General features: G+C 45.9%; 1 protein-coding gene across 1 annotated transcript in view; it reads left to right on the top strand.

Annotated features, from left to right (window-relative positions):
- The window catches only part of PEDS1 (plasmanylethanolamine desaturase 1), a 39,094-nt gene extending 20,454 nt beyond the window's left edge, over window positions 1-18,640 (top strand). The window contains exon 6 of the mRNA XM_075350617.1: window positions 16,575-18,640. Within this exon, the coding sequence (XP_075206732.1) occupies window positions 16,575-16,696 (122 nt within the window). The 3' untranslated portion in view covers window positions 16,697-18,640. The remainder of the gene's footprint in view (window positions 1-16,574) is intronic.
- Window positions 18,641-19,574: the final 934 nt, after the last annotated feature.

Raw genomic sequence — 19,574 nt, 5'->3', positions numbered from 1 at the left:
CATAACCGCAGCATGGACACAGACACTCCCCATGTCCCATAGGATAACATGGGGGGTGTCTGTACTTGCTAAAACCTGCGGATTTATCTAGAAAATCCAGCTAAATCTGCAGGTTTTCCGCGGCAAAATCCGCGGGTTTATTGTCTCGTGGGCACATAGCCTTATTGTCAGCACCACTGTCGACATCAACACTACAGACCATAACTGATACTGGGAGCAGTAGTTTAGATCTGGCACTGGACCCAAGGAGGGTGAGTAAAGCACAGATGTTGTTGTTGTTGTTGTTGTTGTTTGTATTGTTTAAGCAGCTGCAGCTGGAGAACAGGGCTCTTGTTGTTTTTTTGTTTGTTTTTTTTCTTCCAAAAATAGAAAACCTTTTTTAAGTATGTATATGTGTGTATATATATATATATATATATATGTATGTATATATATATATATATATATATATATATATATATATATATATATATATATATATATATATATATATATATATATATATACACATACACACACATATATATATATATATATATATATATATATATATATATATATATATATATATATATATATATATATATATATATATACACATACACACATTATATATATATATATAATGTGTGTATGTGCATATATATATATATATATATATATATATACACATACACACATTATATATATATATATATATATATATATATATATGTGTGTGTATGTGCATATATATATATATATATATATATATATATATATATATATATATATGCACATACACACATTATATATATATATATATATATATATATATATATATATATATATATATATATATATATATATATATACATATATATATATAATACTGAGTGCCATCAGGCTTCATAGAGTAGGATTCAGGGGTCACTTCAGTGGTCACACGTGATCACTGGTGGCAGATGTTGGGGGACAGATCCTGCTGGTTTTCTGTATAGGCTGATACGTACAAAATAAGTAAATCTATTAAAGGGAACCTGTCAGCAGAAATGTCCCCTAAAACCTAACAGATTCCCCCTCTGCAGCTCCTGGGCTGCATTCTAGAAAGGTCCCTGTTATTATTGTGCCCACTTTCTGACCAAAAAAAAGTGTTTATAAAGTTGTACCTTTTTGGCTTCGGATTCGGTAAATGTGACACGGGGGCGGGCAGCCTGATGGCCGTTATTCTGCCTCCTGGTCCTGTATGCCGACCCCATCGCTGATTTCCATACTTCTGGACGCCGCCCACTGCTCCAGCCATCCCCGCGCATGCCCAGTGCCAGTCTCACGGGACTGAGCACTGTGACTGCTGGTGACGTGTGCGCAGGCAAGTGATTATGGACGGGACTGTGACTGTTATCAGCAAGTACCCACCCATAATCTCGTGCGCGCGCAAACCTCTCCAGCGTCACACTGTGCTCAGTGTAGATGCTAGACTGTATGGGCTGCTTCCAGGGATGACGTCCTTTTGTCACGTGATAGTATTTTGAACACGCCCCTATCACGTGACAAAGGGACGTCATCCCTGGAAGCAGCCCATACAGTCTAGCATCTACACTGAGCACAGTGTGACCGCTGGAGAGGTTTGCGCGCTCACGAGATTATGGGTGGGTACTTGCTGATAACAGTCACAGTCCCGTCCATAATCACTTGCCTGCGCACACGTCACCAGCAGTCACAGTGCTCAGTCCCGTGAGACTGGCACTGGGCATGCGCGGGGATGGCTGGAGCAGTGGGCGGCGTCCAGAAGTATGGAAATCAGCGATGGGGGCGGCATACAGGACCAGGGGGCAGAATAACGGCCATCAGGCTGCCCGCCCCCGTGTCACATTTACCGAATCCGAAGCCAAAAAGGTACCTCTTTATAAACTCTTTTTTTTGGTCAGAAAGTGGGCACAATAATAACAGGGACCTTTCTAGAATGCAGCCCACGAGCTGCAGAGGGGGAATCTGTTAAGTTTTAGGGGACATTTATGCTGACAGGTTCCCTTTTAATGTTACAATAGAAAAAATAATCTGCTCCCCCACGGAAGAAAGGATCCTGACTGCACGGAACAGTTCCTGTAGTATGACCAGTGTCCAATATAGAAAAATAAATCCAGCAAAAAAAAAGAGGGTTTTTTTTTTTATTTTTTTAAATCCAGTTTTCTTGATAATCTATTAAAATCACAGCATTAGAAATTGCAGATACGGTTCTGACATGTCAAACTCATTTCATGAATGGAATGAGTAAGGCCGCACGTCAGAAACGCGTTGGTGATTTCTAATTTTGCTATTTCCACCTGTTTGCGACTGCCCACTGTAGATAAATGTCAATGCTTGCTGGGCTTTATGCAGCGCTGACTGTTTTCTACAGTCGGCGGTCAGGATTTGACCATGACCCCCCCCAGAGTCCTGCAAACATCGGGATTTCGGTGTTAAACAGTAGCTCTGAGCAGAGACCTCATCGGTACCTGAATTGCTCAGGTCCTGATGATGATTAACCCTTTGCTATCTCCTATATGCCAAAATCAATTGCAATTGTGGCATATAGAAGTTTGAGAGGGAGTGGGCTCCTTCTCTCACCCCCTCTGGCTCCTCCGTGACATGATTACGGGGGGAGCCGAAGGTTGTCATGGCAGCAGGAGGTACGGTGGCCTGTCAGACCCAGCCAGCAGCAGGGTCTAACAATCTATCTGCCAATCTGACAGTATACTGGATTGCCATGCTATACCATCAGACTAATAAAAAAAAAAAATTAGAAAAAAATATTAGGGAAAAAAATACATTTATGTAAAAATAAAAAAGTACACATTTTTGGTATCTCTGCATCCATAACGACCCGATCTATAAAACTGTTGTCATGTTTGACCCCTTCAGTGAAGAGCTTAAAAAAAAAAAGGCAAAAAAACTATGCTTCTTTCATCATGCAGCCGAAAAAAAAAAAGTTGGTAATAAAATGCAGTAAAGTTGAACTTGGTGAGTTTGACTGTGTACACCTTATTTTATTGTCCTTGTGCAATACCTTATTTGTCTCCATTGGAAGGCGCTTATTACCATCGTTATGAGTGAGCCAGTTTGTGGTCCTGTTGTAACTTGTTTAAATAAGGCTACATTCACACTTTGTTGTTTTTGTTTTTTTTTCCATCCATCACAATCCGTATTGTGACTGATGGGACGGTTGCTTCGCATATAGTGTTAAATTAGATAAGACTGATGTGAAACAACGGTTCCGTTTTTTGGGGTTTTTTTTAGCCGGGAAAGGTTAAAGGTTTGCGGCTCGGAAGGAGAGAGTGAGATTGAGAATTTTCATGACTAGAAGTAAACTGATGTGTCGCCTGATTCCGTCATTTGACAGATTCCGCCGCGCATAAGCTTCCATTCTAATACATGACGTACAACGACTCATCCGTCGAGATCAGTTTTTTGCTGCTGAGAAAGTTACGTTCTGCATTCCTCCCGCCCGACGGTCAGTCACGTGGCGGATGCAACGCAAGGCCATCAGTCGCAATATGTCGTTAATACAAGTCTATGGGGAAAAAACTGATTCCTGCAAAATATTTTGCAGGATACCGTAATTCCACAAGGCGACGGATTGTGACTGATACAAAACAACGCAAGTGTGAATGTAGCCTTAAGAATTAAAAAAAAAAGTGACCGTAAATAAAAATATCACTGAAAACGCCATGTTGTCTCTCAAAAAAACGAGCCGCCATACAGCTCCGTCAGCTGAAAAATAAAAACTAAAGCTCCAAGAATAAGCTGGTACAAAAACATTTTTTTTCTATCATTTTTTTTTATTGTGTAAAGGCGGCAAAACATAAAAAAGATTTAAATGTGGTATAGCTGCAATCATACTGTCCTGAAGAATAAACCGGCCCTATTACTTTTACCAAACAGTGAACGATGTAAAAAAAAACAAAACAAAAAACAATTCCTGAGTTGCTGTTCAGTCTGCCTCCAAAAAATCGGAATGAAAAATGATCTAAAAGTGTTAAGTGCTTAAAAAATGGTACCAATAAAAATGCTAACTTGTCCTGCAAAAAATAAGCCCTCACATGACTTTTTTGTAAAAAAGTGTTGTTGTTTTTTTTGTGGGTTTTTTTTTTTTCCTTTTTTTTTTTGTTTTTTAGTGTGTGGTGGTAGCCAAACAAAAAAAAAATTCGTCAAATCTGGTATTGCTGTAATCTCACTGACCCAAATAAAACCATCTAATCACTTACCGTATTTTTCGGACCATAAGGCGCACTTTTTTTCCCCCAAATGTTGGGGGAAAGTTGGGGGTGCGTCTTATGGTCTGACTGTGGCTGCGGGGAATGAGGTGCTGCGGTGGAGCGGGTCATCGGGGGCACGAGCAGGCTGTGGCAGCCTGCTGTGACCACGTGTGCCCGCTCATTACATATGCACACCCATCCTCCCGCCCATTTCTCAGCGCAGAAGCCGGCGCTGACAGGTGGGCGGGAGGACGAGCGGGGACGCGCGCATAGTAAAGAGCCGGTCCGTATGATCACCCCCTGGCAATTACAGCCTGGAGTGATCATGTGCGGCTGTATTCACTGGCCCCCGCGCGTCATCATCAGCGCGGGGTGCAGTGAATCAGTACACTCACCCGTCCCCGTGTGTGGAGCCATCCCCCTGCAGCACGCTATGTCTTCCTGTCTGTGCCGGTCAGCTGATCTGTGCCGGTCAGCTGATCGGGACAGACAGGAAAACATCGCGTGCTGCACGCACACACACACGCACACACGCACACACGCACACACGCACACACGCACACACGCACACACGCACACGCACACACGCACACACACACACACACACGCACACACACACGTCAGTGGTGCAGAGAGGAAGATGATCGGCTGCAGGGAGTGAGGAAAAGGTGAGTATAAACGTTTGTGTATTTTTTCTCTGTGCTATAGGATACAGGCCATATACCAGGATGGTATATGAGCACGATGGGGGGCATATAGCAGAATGGGAGTATATGAACAGGATGGGAGTATATGAGCAGGATGGATGGGGGGTATATGAACAGGATGGGAGTATATGAGCAGGACGGATGGGGGGTATACGAACAGGATGGGGGGTATATGAACAGGATGGGGGGTATATGAACAGGATGGGGGGTATATGAACAGGATGGGGGGTATATGAACAGGATGGGGGGTATATGAACAGGATGGGGGGGTATATGAACAGGATGGGAGTATATGAGCAGGATGGATGGGGGGTATATGAGCAGGATGGGGGAATATGAACAGGATGGGGGTATATGAGCAGGATGGGGGTTTATAGCAGGATCATATACAAGGCAGGAGGATCATTACCAGGATGGGGTACCTTAGTAGAGAATTTGGGGACATTACCCCCATAACAGTGTCAGCAGCAAATCCTCGCCCCATAACAGTGTGTCATGACCACATTTTTTTGCTTAAAGTTTTATTTTCCTATTTTCCTCCTCTAAAACCAGGGTGCGTCTTATAGACCGGTGCGTCTTATAGTCCGAAAAATACGGTACACCATACGATGATCAGCATAAAAAAGATAAGCAATTATTCACTTAATGTTTTCTTTATTTATTCTTCATCTCAGAGCAAGATCTAAAATCTTCCTTTTAATATATACCTATAAAAGCATCCAAGGACAATACATAAAGTGCAGTGCAAATAGAAAGATTCACATAGACCCACTGGCTGTTTGCACACACGATTTGGGTTGTGTACTGTTGTACATACCTGCCATTGCAAGCTGGATCTTTTTTTCTCCCCAATGAACTCTCTGATCTGAGAGGGAAATGTGTCGGCAGGGTCTGATTAACTTCGGGGACAGTCACTATACTTGGGTGCTGCCCTTTTCAGGGCGGAAGTACTTACATGGGGACGACGGGCTAGATTTGTTTACTTGCCCTCGGATCGGCCAACAATTCTTCCGTACTGTGATTCAATCGGTTTTTAATTATTATTATTTATTATAGCGACATTAATTCCATGGCACTTTACAAGTGAGAAAGGGTATACATAAAAACTAGTACAACAATCATTAACAGTACAAAACGGACAAGAACAGGAGGAGAGAGGACCCTGCCCGCGAGGGCTCACCGTCTACAGGGAATGGGTGATGGTGCAATAGGTGAGGACAGAGCTGGTTGTGCAGTGGTGTACTGGGCTGAGGGTTATTTTAGGTTGGAGGCTTGTCAGAAGAGATGGATCTTCATGTTCCTCTTGAAGCTTTTCATGATGGGAGAGAGTCTGATATGCTGAGGTAGAGCGTTCCAGAGTATGGAGGAGGCACGGGAGAAATCTTGTACGCGATTGTGGGAAGAGGAGATAAGAGAGTAAAGAAGGAGATCTTGTGAGGATCTGAGGTTGCGTGCAGGTAGGTACTGGGAGACTAGGTCACAGATGTAAGGAGGAGACAGGTTGTGGATGGCTTTGTAAGTCATGGTTAATGTTTTGAACTGCAGTCGTTGGGCGATGGGAAGCCAGTGAAGGGAATAGCGAGGGGAGAGGTGGATTAAGCGGGCCACAGAGTTCAGGATAGATTGGAGGGGTGCAAGAGTGTTGGAAGGGAGGCCAGAGAGCAGGAAGTTGCAGTAGTCGAAGCGGGAGATGATGAGGGCATGCACTAATGTTTTTGCAGATTCTTGTTTAAGGAAAGCACGGATCCAAGAAATATTTTTGAGTTGTAGTCTGCATAAGGTGAAGAGGGCTTGGATGTGCGAGTTGAAGGATAGAGCAGAGTCGAGGGTTACTCCGAGGTAACGAGCTTGTGAGACCGCGGAGAGTGAGCAGCCATCAAGTTTGATGGAAAGGCTTGGTGGAGCAATTGAACAAGGAGGAGGAAAGACAATGAATTCTGTTTTGTCCATGTTCAACTTCAGGAATCGTGCAGAGAAAAAGGATGAAATAGCAGACAGACATTGTGGAATTTTGGTTAGTCAGTTCCAGAGAGGTAGATCTGTGTGTCATCGGCATAAAGATGATACTGAAAGCCGTGGGACTCTATGAGCTGTTCCAGGCTGAAGGTGTACATGGGAACACATCTATCCGGTGGTATATGGTCCGCTTGTGGAGAAAGATCGAGTGAGATCTATTCTAATCTTTCTATTTGCAATTTTTTATTGCACTGCACTTTATGTATTGTCCTTTGGATGTTTTTATAGGTATATATTAAGTTTATATTTTAGTCCTTGCTCTGATATACTGAAATTTAGGACTTGTGGGCACGACTTTGTCTCTGCTTTGCAGAGTTTGGCTTTGATTGTGTTTTATTTATTCTTCCTCTCAAAGATTGCAGTGAGGCTCGACATTTATCCTGTTCTCTACTCTGAGCACTTACACCGGAATTTACATGTAAACCTGTGAAATACGTGATTCACCCCCTGACAGAAGAGTCTCTATAATGAGGCAGGTGGAATCATTTTGGACTGTCTCTCACTACAATCCGGTGGTGTCCGTCTTTTCAGTGGTGCATAAAAGCGTGGTCAACCAGTTTTGTGCACTTCTGAAAAGGACACAGCTGAACAAAGGCCAGTTGGAGTCCAGAGTAAGGGGTACGTTACACGTTGCGACATCGCTAGCATCGACTAGCGATGTCCAGCGCGATAGCACCCGCCCCCGTCGCATGGCCGATATGTGGTGATCGCTGCCGTAGCGAACATTATCGCTACGGCAGCTTCACGCACACATACCTTGACGTCGCGGTGACCGCCGAACCAGGGCTGTGGAGTCGGTAAACCAAACCTTCGACTCCGACTCTTCAATTTCTCTTGCACCGACATATATTGCTTATAGTTAGGTGAAAAATTTATTGTAATATATGAACATGTGTATGTGAACATCAGACATTTAATCATTTTTATGATACAATAATCAAGATATTTGGATAGAACATAAAATATATTTCTTGGAATACAACTTTAGAACACAAAAAACTAAAATTGTAAATATGTAATACAATATGTAATAAATATATATTATATATACATACACACACAAGATATAGACGTAATCTACTGTATATTACATAGTGTATTATGTAATATACAGTAGATTACGTCTATATCTTGTGTGTGTATGTATATATAATATATATTTATTACATATTGTATTACATATTTACAATTTTAGTTTTTTGTGTTCTAAAGTTGTATTCCAATAAATATATTTATGTTCTATCTAAATATCTTGATTATTGTATCATAAAGATAATTAAATGTCTGATGTTCACATTGTACTATTCATTTTTCACTTAAATATAAGCATTATACTAAATGTTATTATTTAGTAATATATTCAGCACATTCTGCATTGCACTACTGTCCCCAATTTATTATATATTTCTTTGTCGCTCCATTGGGAGACCCAGACAATTGGGTGTATAGCTACTGCCTCCGGAGGCCACACAAAGTATTACACTTTAAAAAGTGTAACCCCTCCCCTCTGCCTATACACCCTCCCGTGCATCACGGGCCCATCAGTTTTATGCTTTGTGTTGAAGGAGGCTGACACTCACACAATGCTCCACATTTTAGTCAGCAGCAGCTGCTGATTATATCGGATGGAAGAAAAGAGGGCCCCTAACAGGGCCCCCGGCATGCTCCCTTCTCACCCCACTGAGTCGGCGGTGCTGTTAAGGTTGAGGTACCCATTGCGGGTACACAGGCAGGAGCCACATGCCGTTTTTGCTTCCCCATCCCTTAGGGTCTCTGGGTGAAGTGGGATCCTAACCGGTCATCCAGGCACTGGGACCGGGCTCCCTCCGCAGCCCCTGGTGGTATCTGCCGGACAGGAGATGGAGTATCGTCAGGGACATGGCCCTGCATCTACAGGTACTCTGTGTCCCCTTTGGGACGGTGCATGAAGCACCTTGGCCTCAGACGCTGCAGCGACTGCGGTGTGATTTTTTTTTTTTTTTGACCGGGACTACCGCGCCGACCGTGCCTGTTTGCCGGCCGCGGTTTTTACTTTAGTCCCCGGCTTTTGCGGCCTAGTGTATTGAACTCCCGCCCCTGGGCCTGCCAGTCAGGGGGAAGGGCGGGACGGTCGGTATGACGCCGACGATGAGGGCTGGAGCACACTTTGCTGTCCTCCTCCCCCCTCACTGTTCACTATGGGGCGCAGATTCCCGCACTTTTGTGGTTCCGCCTTCGGCTCCCTCCTCCCCTCGGAACGCCGGCAGCCATTGTTATATGGCATGATTCTGCCGGTGGAGATCTCAGAATGTGCTCACTGTTCGGCAGCAGCACTGCAGCTCTAGGAGAGGGGGTTCATAACCGGTCGCCATGCACTGGGACCGGGCTCCATCCGCAGCCCCTGGGGGATTCTGACGGACAGGAGACAGGACATCATCAGGGACAGAGCCCTGCATCCATAAGGTACTCTGTGTCCCCTTTGGGGGACGCTGCATACAGCACCTGGGTTACAAACGCCGCAGCGGTCGCTGTGTGGTTTGTGAGACCGGGACTACCGCGCCGACCGCGCCTGTTGGCCGGCCGCGTCTTTAACTTTAGTCCCCGGCTCTTGCGGCCTAGTACCATATACTCCCGTTCCCGGGCCTGCCAGTCAGGGGTAACGACTGGACGGGACGGCCGACGGGACGTCGGCAGTGAGGGCTGGAGCATACTTGGTATCCTCCTCCCCCCTCACTGTGCACCGTGGGGCACCAGTTTCCCAATCGGGTGCTGGCCCCCCTTAGGTGCCGAAGTGTATGTGTATATATATATGTGTATATATATATATATATGTGTATATATATATATATATATATATATATATATATATATATATATATATATATATATATATATATATATATATATATATATATATATATATATATATATATATATATATATATATATATATATATATATATATATATATATATATATATATATATATATATATATTTAGATGGTATATGATTTCACTGTTCGGCAGCACTATTTGCCTTTGGCTATATACCCTCGCTGATTACTAAGAGGTGACATCAGCAGGTCGTCCGCAAACAGTAAGGGTGCCAAGGCACAGGCTTCTTTGCAACCTGTACCTCTTGTGCGGCTATATTGCCGGCAGGTTCCACCTATCATTGCAAATGCTTGGCCCCTGGGGCACTCGCTCAGCCGGAGCCTCTGGCACGGGTGGGACCCTCGGCTCAGGTGGTACCACCGGTTTCCACTGCACAGATGGCAGGGACAGAGTTTGCACGTTTGACCGAGCAACTCTGAGTCATTCCATGGCCCAGTCTATGAACAGAGGGGCTGCTAAGCTGGAAGCTTTGCAGTCCAGAACGGTAACACAGGGCCAGGGAGCTGTGAGTTCATCGCCCCCAGGCCCCTCTGGGTCGGTATAACAAGGGGCTCCTGGGGTAACACCCAGATCCCACGGTGAGAACTCCGACACGGACCGCGGCCTCAGACAGGCTAACCGGGCTCGCTGGGAACCTTCCACGACTTCACTGTCGTAGTTAAGGATGAAGCGGAGGTCGCAGCTCAGGGCTCTGAACCTAACGTTGCGCTCAATCTGGATACACCTGAAGGGGACGCCATAGTAAACGACCTTATAGCGTCCGTCAACCAGGTGCTAGACCTCTCTTCCCCATCTTCTCCTATGGAGGAGTCTGCTTCACAGCGGGAGAAACACCAGTTTAGGTTTCCCAAATGTACACGGAGTGCGTTTTTTTCGATCACTCTAACCTCAGAGAGGCTGTCCAGAAGCACAGAACTTTCCGGACAAGCGCTTTACTAAGCGCCTTAATGACACACGTTACCCTTTTCCCCCCTGACGTAGTTAAGGGTTGGGCTCAGTGTCACAGGGTGGATCGTCCAGTCTCCAGACTGGCGGCTAGATCCGTAGTATTAGTGGCAGATGGTTCATCTCTCATGGATGCCACTGACAGGCAAATAAAGCTTATGATGAAATCCATCTTTGAAGCCATAGGCGCATCTTTTGCTCCGGCCTTCACAGCCGTGAGGGCTCTCCAAGCTATCTCAGCTCCTCTGGCTGAGATTAATGCGGTCGCACGTATCCCTGCCCCGCAGGTTGTGTCCTTGGCTTCTCAAGCGTCCCAGCCCTCCTCGTCCAACAGGCGAAGAGCCAGAGGAACTCTTCTCCAAGGCGGTCTAAGTCACGTCCTCCAAAGAGGGGCCACAGGTCCAAGACCGATGGGTGAGAGACATTCTGTCTCACGGTTTCAGGATAAGAGTTCAGCTCTCGTCCTCCGAGCGCTTTTCAGCGCTGTTCGTGGTGCCAAAAAAGGACTGTTCATTCCGTTCCGTTTTGGACCTCAAATTGCTCAACAAACATGTGACAACCAGGTGGTTTCGCATGGAATCCCTCCGATCTGTCATCGCTTCGATGTCCCAAGGAGACTTCCAAGCATCAATCGACATCACAGATGTCTATCTCCATGGCAGATCGCTCAAGGGCATCAACGCTTCCTGCGTTTCGCTATCGGGGACGAACACCTTCAGTTTGTGGCTCTGTCTTTCGGCCTGGCGACAGACCCACGGGTATTCACCAAGGTCATGGCATCCGTCGTAGCGATCCTACACTCTCAGGGCCACTCGGTGATCCCTTACCCAAACGTTCTCCTAGTCAAAGCACCCTCTTGGGTGGCTTGTTAACACAGTCTGACTGTTGCTCTGGAGACTCTCCAGAGGTTTCGGGTGGATCATCAATTTTTCAAAGTCAAAATTGTCTCCGACCCAGTCACTGACGTACCTCAGGATGGAGTTTCATACTCTCTCAGCGATGGCCAAGCTGCCGCTGGATAAACAGCGGTCGCTGCAGACAGGGGTGCAATCCCTTCTTCGGGCCCAGTCGCACCCCTTGAGGCGCCTCATGCACTTCCTGGGGAAGATGGTGGCAGCAATGGAGGCAGTTCCATTCGCGCAATTTCATCTGCGTCCTCTCCAATAGGACATTCTCAGCAAATGGGACAAGAGGCCGACGTCCTTAGACAGGAACGTCTCTCTGTCTCTGGAAGCCAAGACCTCACTTCAGTGGTGGCTTCTCCCCACTTCTCTGTCGAAAGGAAAATCCTTTCTGCCCCCATCCTGGGCTGGGGTCACGACGGACGCGAGCCTGTCAGGATGGGGAACGTTTTTTCTCCACCACAAGGCTCAGGGAACCTGGACTCTGACAGAGTCCTCCCTTCAGATCAATGTTCTGGAGATAAGGGCAGTGTATCTAGCCCTCAAGGCGTTCCATCGGTGGCTCGAGGGCAGGCAGATCCGCATACAGTCGGACAACGCCACGGCGGTTGCATACATCAACCACCAGGGCGGCACTCGCAGTCGTCCAGCCTTCCAAGAAGTCCGGCGGATTCTGCTGTGGGCGGAGGCCACAGCCTCCACCATCTCCGCGGTTCACATTCCGGGCGTAGAAAACTGGGAAGCAGACTTCCTCAGTCGCCAGGGCATGGACGCGGGGGATTGGTCTCTCCACCCGGACGTGTTTCAAGAGATCGGTTGCCGCTGGGGAACGCCGGACGTCGATCTACAACAAGGTCCCGGCATTCATGGCACGGTCTCAGGACCACAGAGCTCTGGCGGCGGACGCCTTAGTTCAGGATTGGTCGCAGTTTCAACTGCCTTATGTATTCCCTCCTCGGGCAATGCTGCCCAGAGGGTTGCGCAAGATCAGGTCCGACTGCCGCCGCGCCATTCTTGTCGCTCCAGATTGGCCGACGCGGTCGTGGTACTCCAATCTGTGGCATCTCACGGTGGGGCAACCGTGGGCGCTCCCAGACCGACCAGACTTGCTATCTCAAGGGCCATTTTTCCATCTGAATTCTGCGGCCCTCAACCTGACTGTGTGGCCACTATGAGACAGGCCAGGAAACCAACGTCAGCCAAGATCTGTCACAGAACTTGGAGGATCTTCTTAGCCTGGTGCTCTGAGAGGGAGTTTACCCCCTGGCCGTTTGCCTTCCCCAGTTTTCTTTCCTTCCTTCAATCGGGATTGGACAAGGGTTGTCTCTCGGCTCTCTCTAAGGTCAAGTCTCGGCGCTTTCCGTGTTTTTTCAAAAGCGTCTAGCCAGGCTTCCGCAGGTCCGCACGTTCCTGCAGGGAGTTTGCCACATAGTCCCACCTTACAAGCGTCCGCTGGAACCCTGGGATCTCAACATGGTTCTACAGGCTCTTCAAAAACCACCTTTTGAGCCGCTGTGGGATATCTCTCTATCACGTCTTTCGCAGAAGGTGGCATTTCTAGTGGCGGTTACTTCACTCCGTAGAGTGTCAGAGCTTGCAGCGCTGTCATGTAAAGGCCTTTTCCTGGTATTTCACCAGGATAAGGTGGTTCTGCGTCCGGTCCCGGACTTTCTCCCTAAGGTGGTGTCCACTTTTCATCTCAATCAGGATATCTCCTTACCTTCATTTTGCTCTCATCCAATTCACCAATATGAAAAGGATTTGCATTTGTTAGATCTAGTGAGAGCACTCCGGATCTACGTGTCTCGCACGGCGCCATTGCGCCGCTCTGATGCGCTCTTTGTCCTTGTCGCTGGCCAGCGTAAGCGGTCGCAGGCTTCCAAGTCAACCTTGGCTCGGTGGATCAAGGAACCGATTTTTGAAGCCTGCCGTTCTTCTGGGCTTCCGATTCCTTCAGGGCTGAAAGCCCATTCTACCGGAGCCGTGGGTGCATTGCGGCACCAGGCTAAGGCTCAGCAGGTTTGTCAGGCGGCTACCTGGTCGAGTCTGCACACTTTCACGAAACACTATCAGGTGCATACCTATGCTTCGGCAGATGCCAGCCTAGGTAGGCGAGTCCTTCAGGCGGCGGTTGCCCACCTGTAAGAGGGGGCCGTTGTTTCGGCTCTTTTTATCGAGGTATTCTTTTACCCACCCAGGGACTGCTTTTGGACGTCCCAATTGTCTCGGTCTCCCAATGGAGCGACAAAGAGGAAGGGAATTTTGTTTACTTACCGTAAATTCCTTTTCTTCTAGCTCCTATTGGGAGACCCAACACCCGCCCCTGTTCCCTTCGGGCTGTTTGTTCTTTTGTGTACACATGTTGTTCATGTTGAATTGTTCTTTTGGTTCATGGTTTCAGTTCTCCGAACATCCTTCGGATTGAATTTACCTTACACCAATTTATAAGTTTCCTCCTTCCTGCTTTGGCACCAAAACTGATGGGCCCGTGATGCACGGGAGGGTGTATAGGCAGAGGGGAGGGGTTACACTTTTTAAAGTGTAATACTTTGTGTGGCCTCCGGAGGCAGTAGCTATACACCCAATTGTCTGGGTCTCCCAATAGGAGCTAGAAGAAAAGGAATTTACGGTAAGTAAACAAAATTCCCTTCTTTCGGAGTCGGTACATTTTATACCGACTCCAACTCCACCAAAATGAGTTCCGACTCCACAGCCCTACATCGAACAATCCCTCCTTCAAGGGGGAGGTGCGTTCGACGTCACAGCGACGTCACTAAGCGGCCGGCCAATAGAAGCGGACGGGCGGAGATGTGTGGGACGTAACATCCCGCCCACCTTCTTCCTTCTGCATTGCCGTCGGGACACAGGTAAGGAGATGTTTGTCGCTTCTGTGGGTTTACACACAGCGATGTGTGGAGCTGCAGGAACGACAAACAACATCGTACCTGCAGCTGGAGCGACATTATGAAAATGAACGATGTGACACAGATCAGCGATTTTTGACTGTTTTGCGCTCGTTCATCGTCGCTCCTAGGATTTACACATTGCGATGTCGCTACCGGCGCTGGATGTGCGTCACAACAACCGTGACCCCGACAATATATCAGTAGCTATGTCGCAGCGTGTAAAACACCCCTTACTCTGCTGCCTCATAATAGTGAATGGATCCCTTGGGGGGGCTGTCATCTGAATCATGTTATTGGGAGATTTAGGTAGGCACCACAATGTAAAGCACAGAATAAATGTGATCCAAAATGTTCCCAATAAAAGCTTAAAGTCCCCACCCAGGTCTGTCAATTGAAATAGAGGTGCTGTTCATGTTACTGGTAGCACAAAGGCTCTGAAAAGGCTCTATGGCTTCCCTTCCTCCTTCCCAAAAGAAATCCAGCAAAATCTGCTCTCCCAAATCCAAATGCCTCACAGTGTGCCTAAACCACAATTAGCATCCATATGCTTGTCATTACTGTAGTGAGGAGAGCCCGCTTAATTTACAGGGTACATGTCTCCACGAGGTGGGCACTATAATGTACTGGCACTACAATGGTAGCTTTACAATTTTGACTCAGCAACTTCCACTGGCTGTTTTTTTTTTTTTTGGGGGGGGGGGTTCTGGAAGACGCCCATGGAGTCAAAATCGTCACACCTGTTAATAAATTGCCAGATGGGTATAGTTTCCAAAATGGGGTCACATGGGGGGATTCTGCTCTTCTAGCATTTAGGGGCTCTGTATATGAAGTCTGAAAACTATTCCAGAAAAAACTGTGCTCCAAGAGTCAAATAGCACTCCTTCCCTCCTGAGTCTCACAGGGTGGCAAAGCAGTACTTTATAGTCACATGTGGTGTATTGCCACATTTAGCAGAAATTGTAACACATTTTGGGGCCTGTTTTGCCCATTTTCCCATGTATAAATGTGACATCTGGGGCTTTCCAAAATGGGTCACTTGTGGGGGATTTCCACTGTTTAGGCACCTCAGGGGCTCTGCAAATGTGACATGGCGTCAGCTCTCTATTCCAGACAACTTTGCATTCCAAAGGTCAAATGGCGCTCCTTCCCTTCCGAGCTCTGCCATGCGCCCAAACAGTAGTTTTCCCCCACATATGGGGTATCCACGTACTCGGGAGAAAATAGACCAAACAATTTGTTGTGCAATTTCTCCTGTTGTGAAAATGAAAAATTTATGTCTAAAGCAATATTTTTGTTTTTAAAAAAAATAATTATTTTTTTCTTTTTTCCTTCCACTTTGTTTTAGTTCCTGTGAAGCACCTGAAGGGTTAATAAACTTCTTGGATGTGGTTTTGAGCAGTGTGAGGGGTGCAGTTTTTAGACTAGGGTCACTTTTGGGTATTTTTTTGTCACCTCGGCCCCTTCAAAGTCCTTTCAAATATGATATGGTCCCTAAAAAATTGATTTTGTTGAGAAAAAAAAAATGAAATTGCTGAAACTTTTAACCCTTCTAACCTCATAGCAACAACAAAAGTTTCAAAACTTGCGCTTATGTAAAGTAGACTTGTGGGAAATGTTATTTATAAATAATTTTGTGTGATTTTAAAATTTTTTTGAAAGTTTGTGAAATTTTGAAATGTTTTCTCAGATTTTTTTTTATATAGGCTAACGTAAATATTATCGACCAAACGTTACCACTATCATAAAGTACAATATGTCATGAATAAACAATCTTAGAATCACTGGGATCCATTGAAGAGTTCCAAAGTTATAACCTCATAAATTGATAGTGGTCAGGTTTGTAAAAAAAATGGCCTTGTCAGGACGGTGAAAACAGGCTGGGGGGGGTGAAAGGGTTAATAGATTATCAATAAAGCTGGATTTTGTGCACCCCTTCATTGCTGGATATTTTTTGCTATGTCACTGTTTGCCCCCAGTATGCTCATTGTACCTGCGTTTGTGTCTCTAAGGTTGGCTGAACTACCCTCTAGAGAAGCTTGGATTTTGGAAGCGCCTAGAAGACCTCATCCAGGGCCTAACGGGCGAGAAGCCTCGATCAGACGACTTAAAGTGGGCTCAGAAAGTGAAGTAATCTCCAGCCAGCTCAGCCCATTCCTCTAACAGTTGCCAATCTATAAAACCATAAAAGTGAAAACTAAAAGCCATTAGCCAAATATATAAAAGACTCAAGTGGAATTAACGGACTAATAAGCACAAGAAGAGATTGTGCTAAACTCCAGAGGACTCTAATCCAAGGACTCGCACTCCTCGCCCCCGGGCGGCGCTCCCACCTCCCCCTCTCATGCAGCTGACAGGACGCTCTTTTTTTTCTTTTTCTTTCTCTCTTCTTCGCTTTCTTTTCGTTTTTTTTGTCTTTTTTGCTGATGTCCTAGATGACCTTTCACCTTGCTGAGCATCATGTGACCTCCACATGGAGCCAGAAAAGAGGAAGATTGTACTCTCTCTTGCACTATGGCGATGCATCAGTGAAGTCAATAACATTTGTTGTATCAACATGAAATCCGCTGTCGCAGGGAAAGCCTGAGACAAATAGAAAAGTAGATTATTTTTTTTCTATAATTTTTGTTTTTGTTTTTTTCTTTTTTTGCTGTGCCGTTAATGAGTATTTTTCATTTGTGGAGAAGGGCTATATGTGCATGATACTGACAAAGCAACACTGCAGCCTCCAGATTGTCCGGCATGTCCATCACACCGCGCTGTTCTTCTCATCACCTAAGATAATGGGAAAAGAAATTCTATTTTTACTTATGTCTTGACTGCCTGTGACGAGGGGACGAGGCTTCTGCAGAATAGGGACGTTACTTTACTAATTATTGTTTTTCTAATACTAGGCAAAAAAAATAAAGTTAAAACTTGCAGCTGATAAGTGGTAGAGTCCCTGTAATTGTGAAGTGAGCAGGGCAAGGAGGCAGCAGCGGAGAGGCGAGTAGAAGAGCGAGAGGTCATGATCATCCACAAAACCTCCAGTACGCCTATAGGACGTCATTGCAGGTTTAGGAGAATGTTATGGATAGTACGGCTGCAATTCACTCCTCTCTCTGTGGTCGGGTTTAATGTTATTCTTATATTGGAGACCACCCCACAATGTGCTGAGCAGGCAGGGGAAATTTAGCATTATACAGGGTCACTATAGAGGGTCTGACTGCGTGTTGGAGGCTGTACAGCTCCATATTATGGATATGTGGTCTCCTACAAATAATTCCTCCATGCGGAACGTTCACGTTTCTGGTTTGGGCTACGTTCACGTTTCTGGTTTGGGCTACGTTCACGTTTCTGGTTTGGGCTACGTTCACGTTTCTGGTTTGGGCTACGTTCACGTTTCTGGTTTGGGCTACGTTCACGTTTCTGGTTTGGGCTACGTTCACGTTTCTGGTTTGGGCTACGTTCACGTTTCTGGTTTGGGCTACGTTCACGTTTCTGGTTTGGGCTACGTTCACGTTTCTGGTTTGGGCTACGTTCACGTTTCTGGTTTGGGCTACGTTCACGTTTCTGGTTTTCTAAAACTGCATACAATTCATGTAAATAAGGATCCAGAAGTCCCGTTCAGAACACCTGCTGATTGAGCCCTATGTCGATCAGTCCTGCCAATCCTCTGTCTTCCCGTCATTAAAATAGTGACATGGCGCCTATTTCTGTAGCGGATTTTTTTTTTCTTTTTCTGCTACGAAAAGGAGCCCTGTCACTTAAGGATGGAAACGATAAACATTGGATGATAATGGGGTTAATCCACCTAGAAACACTGCTGATTTCCCTTACAGTAATACGTCTGTCTATAAGGGTCTGTGCACACTGGTTTTGGTTTTTGCAGCAGAAAAATCTACTGCAAATACTAGAGCGTTGGCAGGAAAAACACTATGTAAAATACACTTTCCTTTTTTCACTGCTTTTTTTTTTTCCCCCCCTTTTTCATTTGGGTGAACACCACTGATAGAATGTACGTGCTGCAGATTTGAAAAAAATACTGCAAAGGCTCAAATCTGCTGCTTTTTTTTTTTTTTTTTTTTTTTTTTCCCCCTCAATCGCAAAAATAGGGGGGTAAAAAATGCAACATGTGAACAAGACCTAATCCTGGTGCATAAACCTAGCCTTTTACTTATCTAATGCATGATCTGATCACTCATATAAAAAATACAGGGGATTTAGGGCTGCTGATTTGCATGTGGATAATTACAGTAGCACTGTTGTAAGATTTAAAGAGGTGGGTCGCCCGTTTTCATACTGGCCACATCGATATTATGTTGAGAATCTAGGTTTCTCTCAGATACCTGGTGTTGCCAATAGTGCCTGTGAGCGGCGCTATTGTGGTCTGCACTTCCCCTTCATGTCACCCCCAGGCTCTGTGACCTCTGATATCCGGTGATGTGACGTCAACTGAGGTGGGCCGCAGTGTTCCTGCGTGACTGGTCTATAGACGGCGTTTCACCGTCACAGCCCAGCATCTCACGTGCTCACTGCAAGCAGGAGTGACGCTGGGCTATGATGAGCGGTGAAAAGCCACCCACAGCCCAGTCACTCAGGAAGACTGTGGCCCGCCTCAATTGATGTGACCTCACTGGATATCAGGTCACAGAGCCCGGGAGTCACACAATGGGGTGAGCGGACCGTAATAACACCACTCACAGGCACTACTGGCAACACAAGGTATTTGAGAGAAACCTTGTTTCTCACCATAATATCGATGTGGCCAGTAATGAAAACGGGTGAACCACCTCTTTAATAAAACAAAAAAACACAAACTAATTTACTCTACAAGGAAAATCCACACTGCAAATTGACTTGTGCTCTAGATCTTAACTCCACAGCACATCGGCATGGAAAATGCGGCAATTCCTGTGGAAACTCTGCAATGAATATGGCACCTGTGAACATACCCCAAAGTCTAAATTACAGCTACATACGTACAAGACCTGAAGTGGCGCTAATGCCCTTGTAAAATATGCATTGTTCGG

Source organism: Anomaloglossus baeobatrachus, chromosome 5 (genome assembly GCF_048569485.1).
Source record: "Anomaloglossus baeobatrachus isolate aAnoBae1 chromosome 5, aAnoBae1.hap1, whole genome shotgun sequence".
Lineage (NCBI taxonomy): Eukaryota > Metazoa > Chordata > Amphibia > Anura > Aromobatidae > Anomaloglossus > Anomaloglossus baeobatrachus.
Note: the sequence above shows the minus strand (reverse complement) of the source record. Positions and strands in the feature narration are given on the sequence as shown.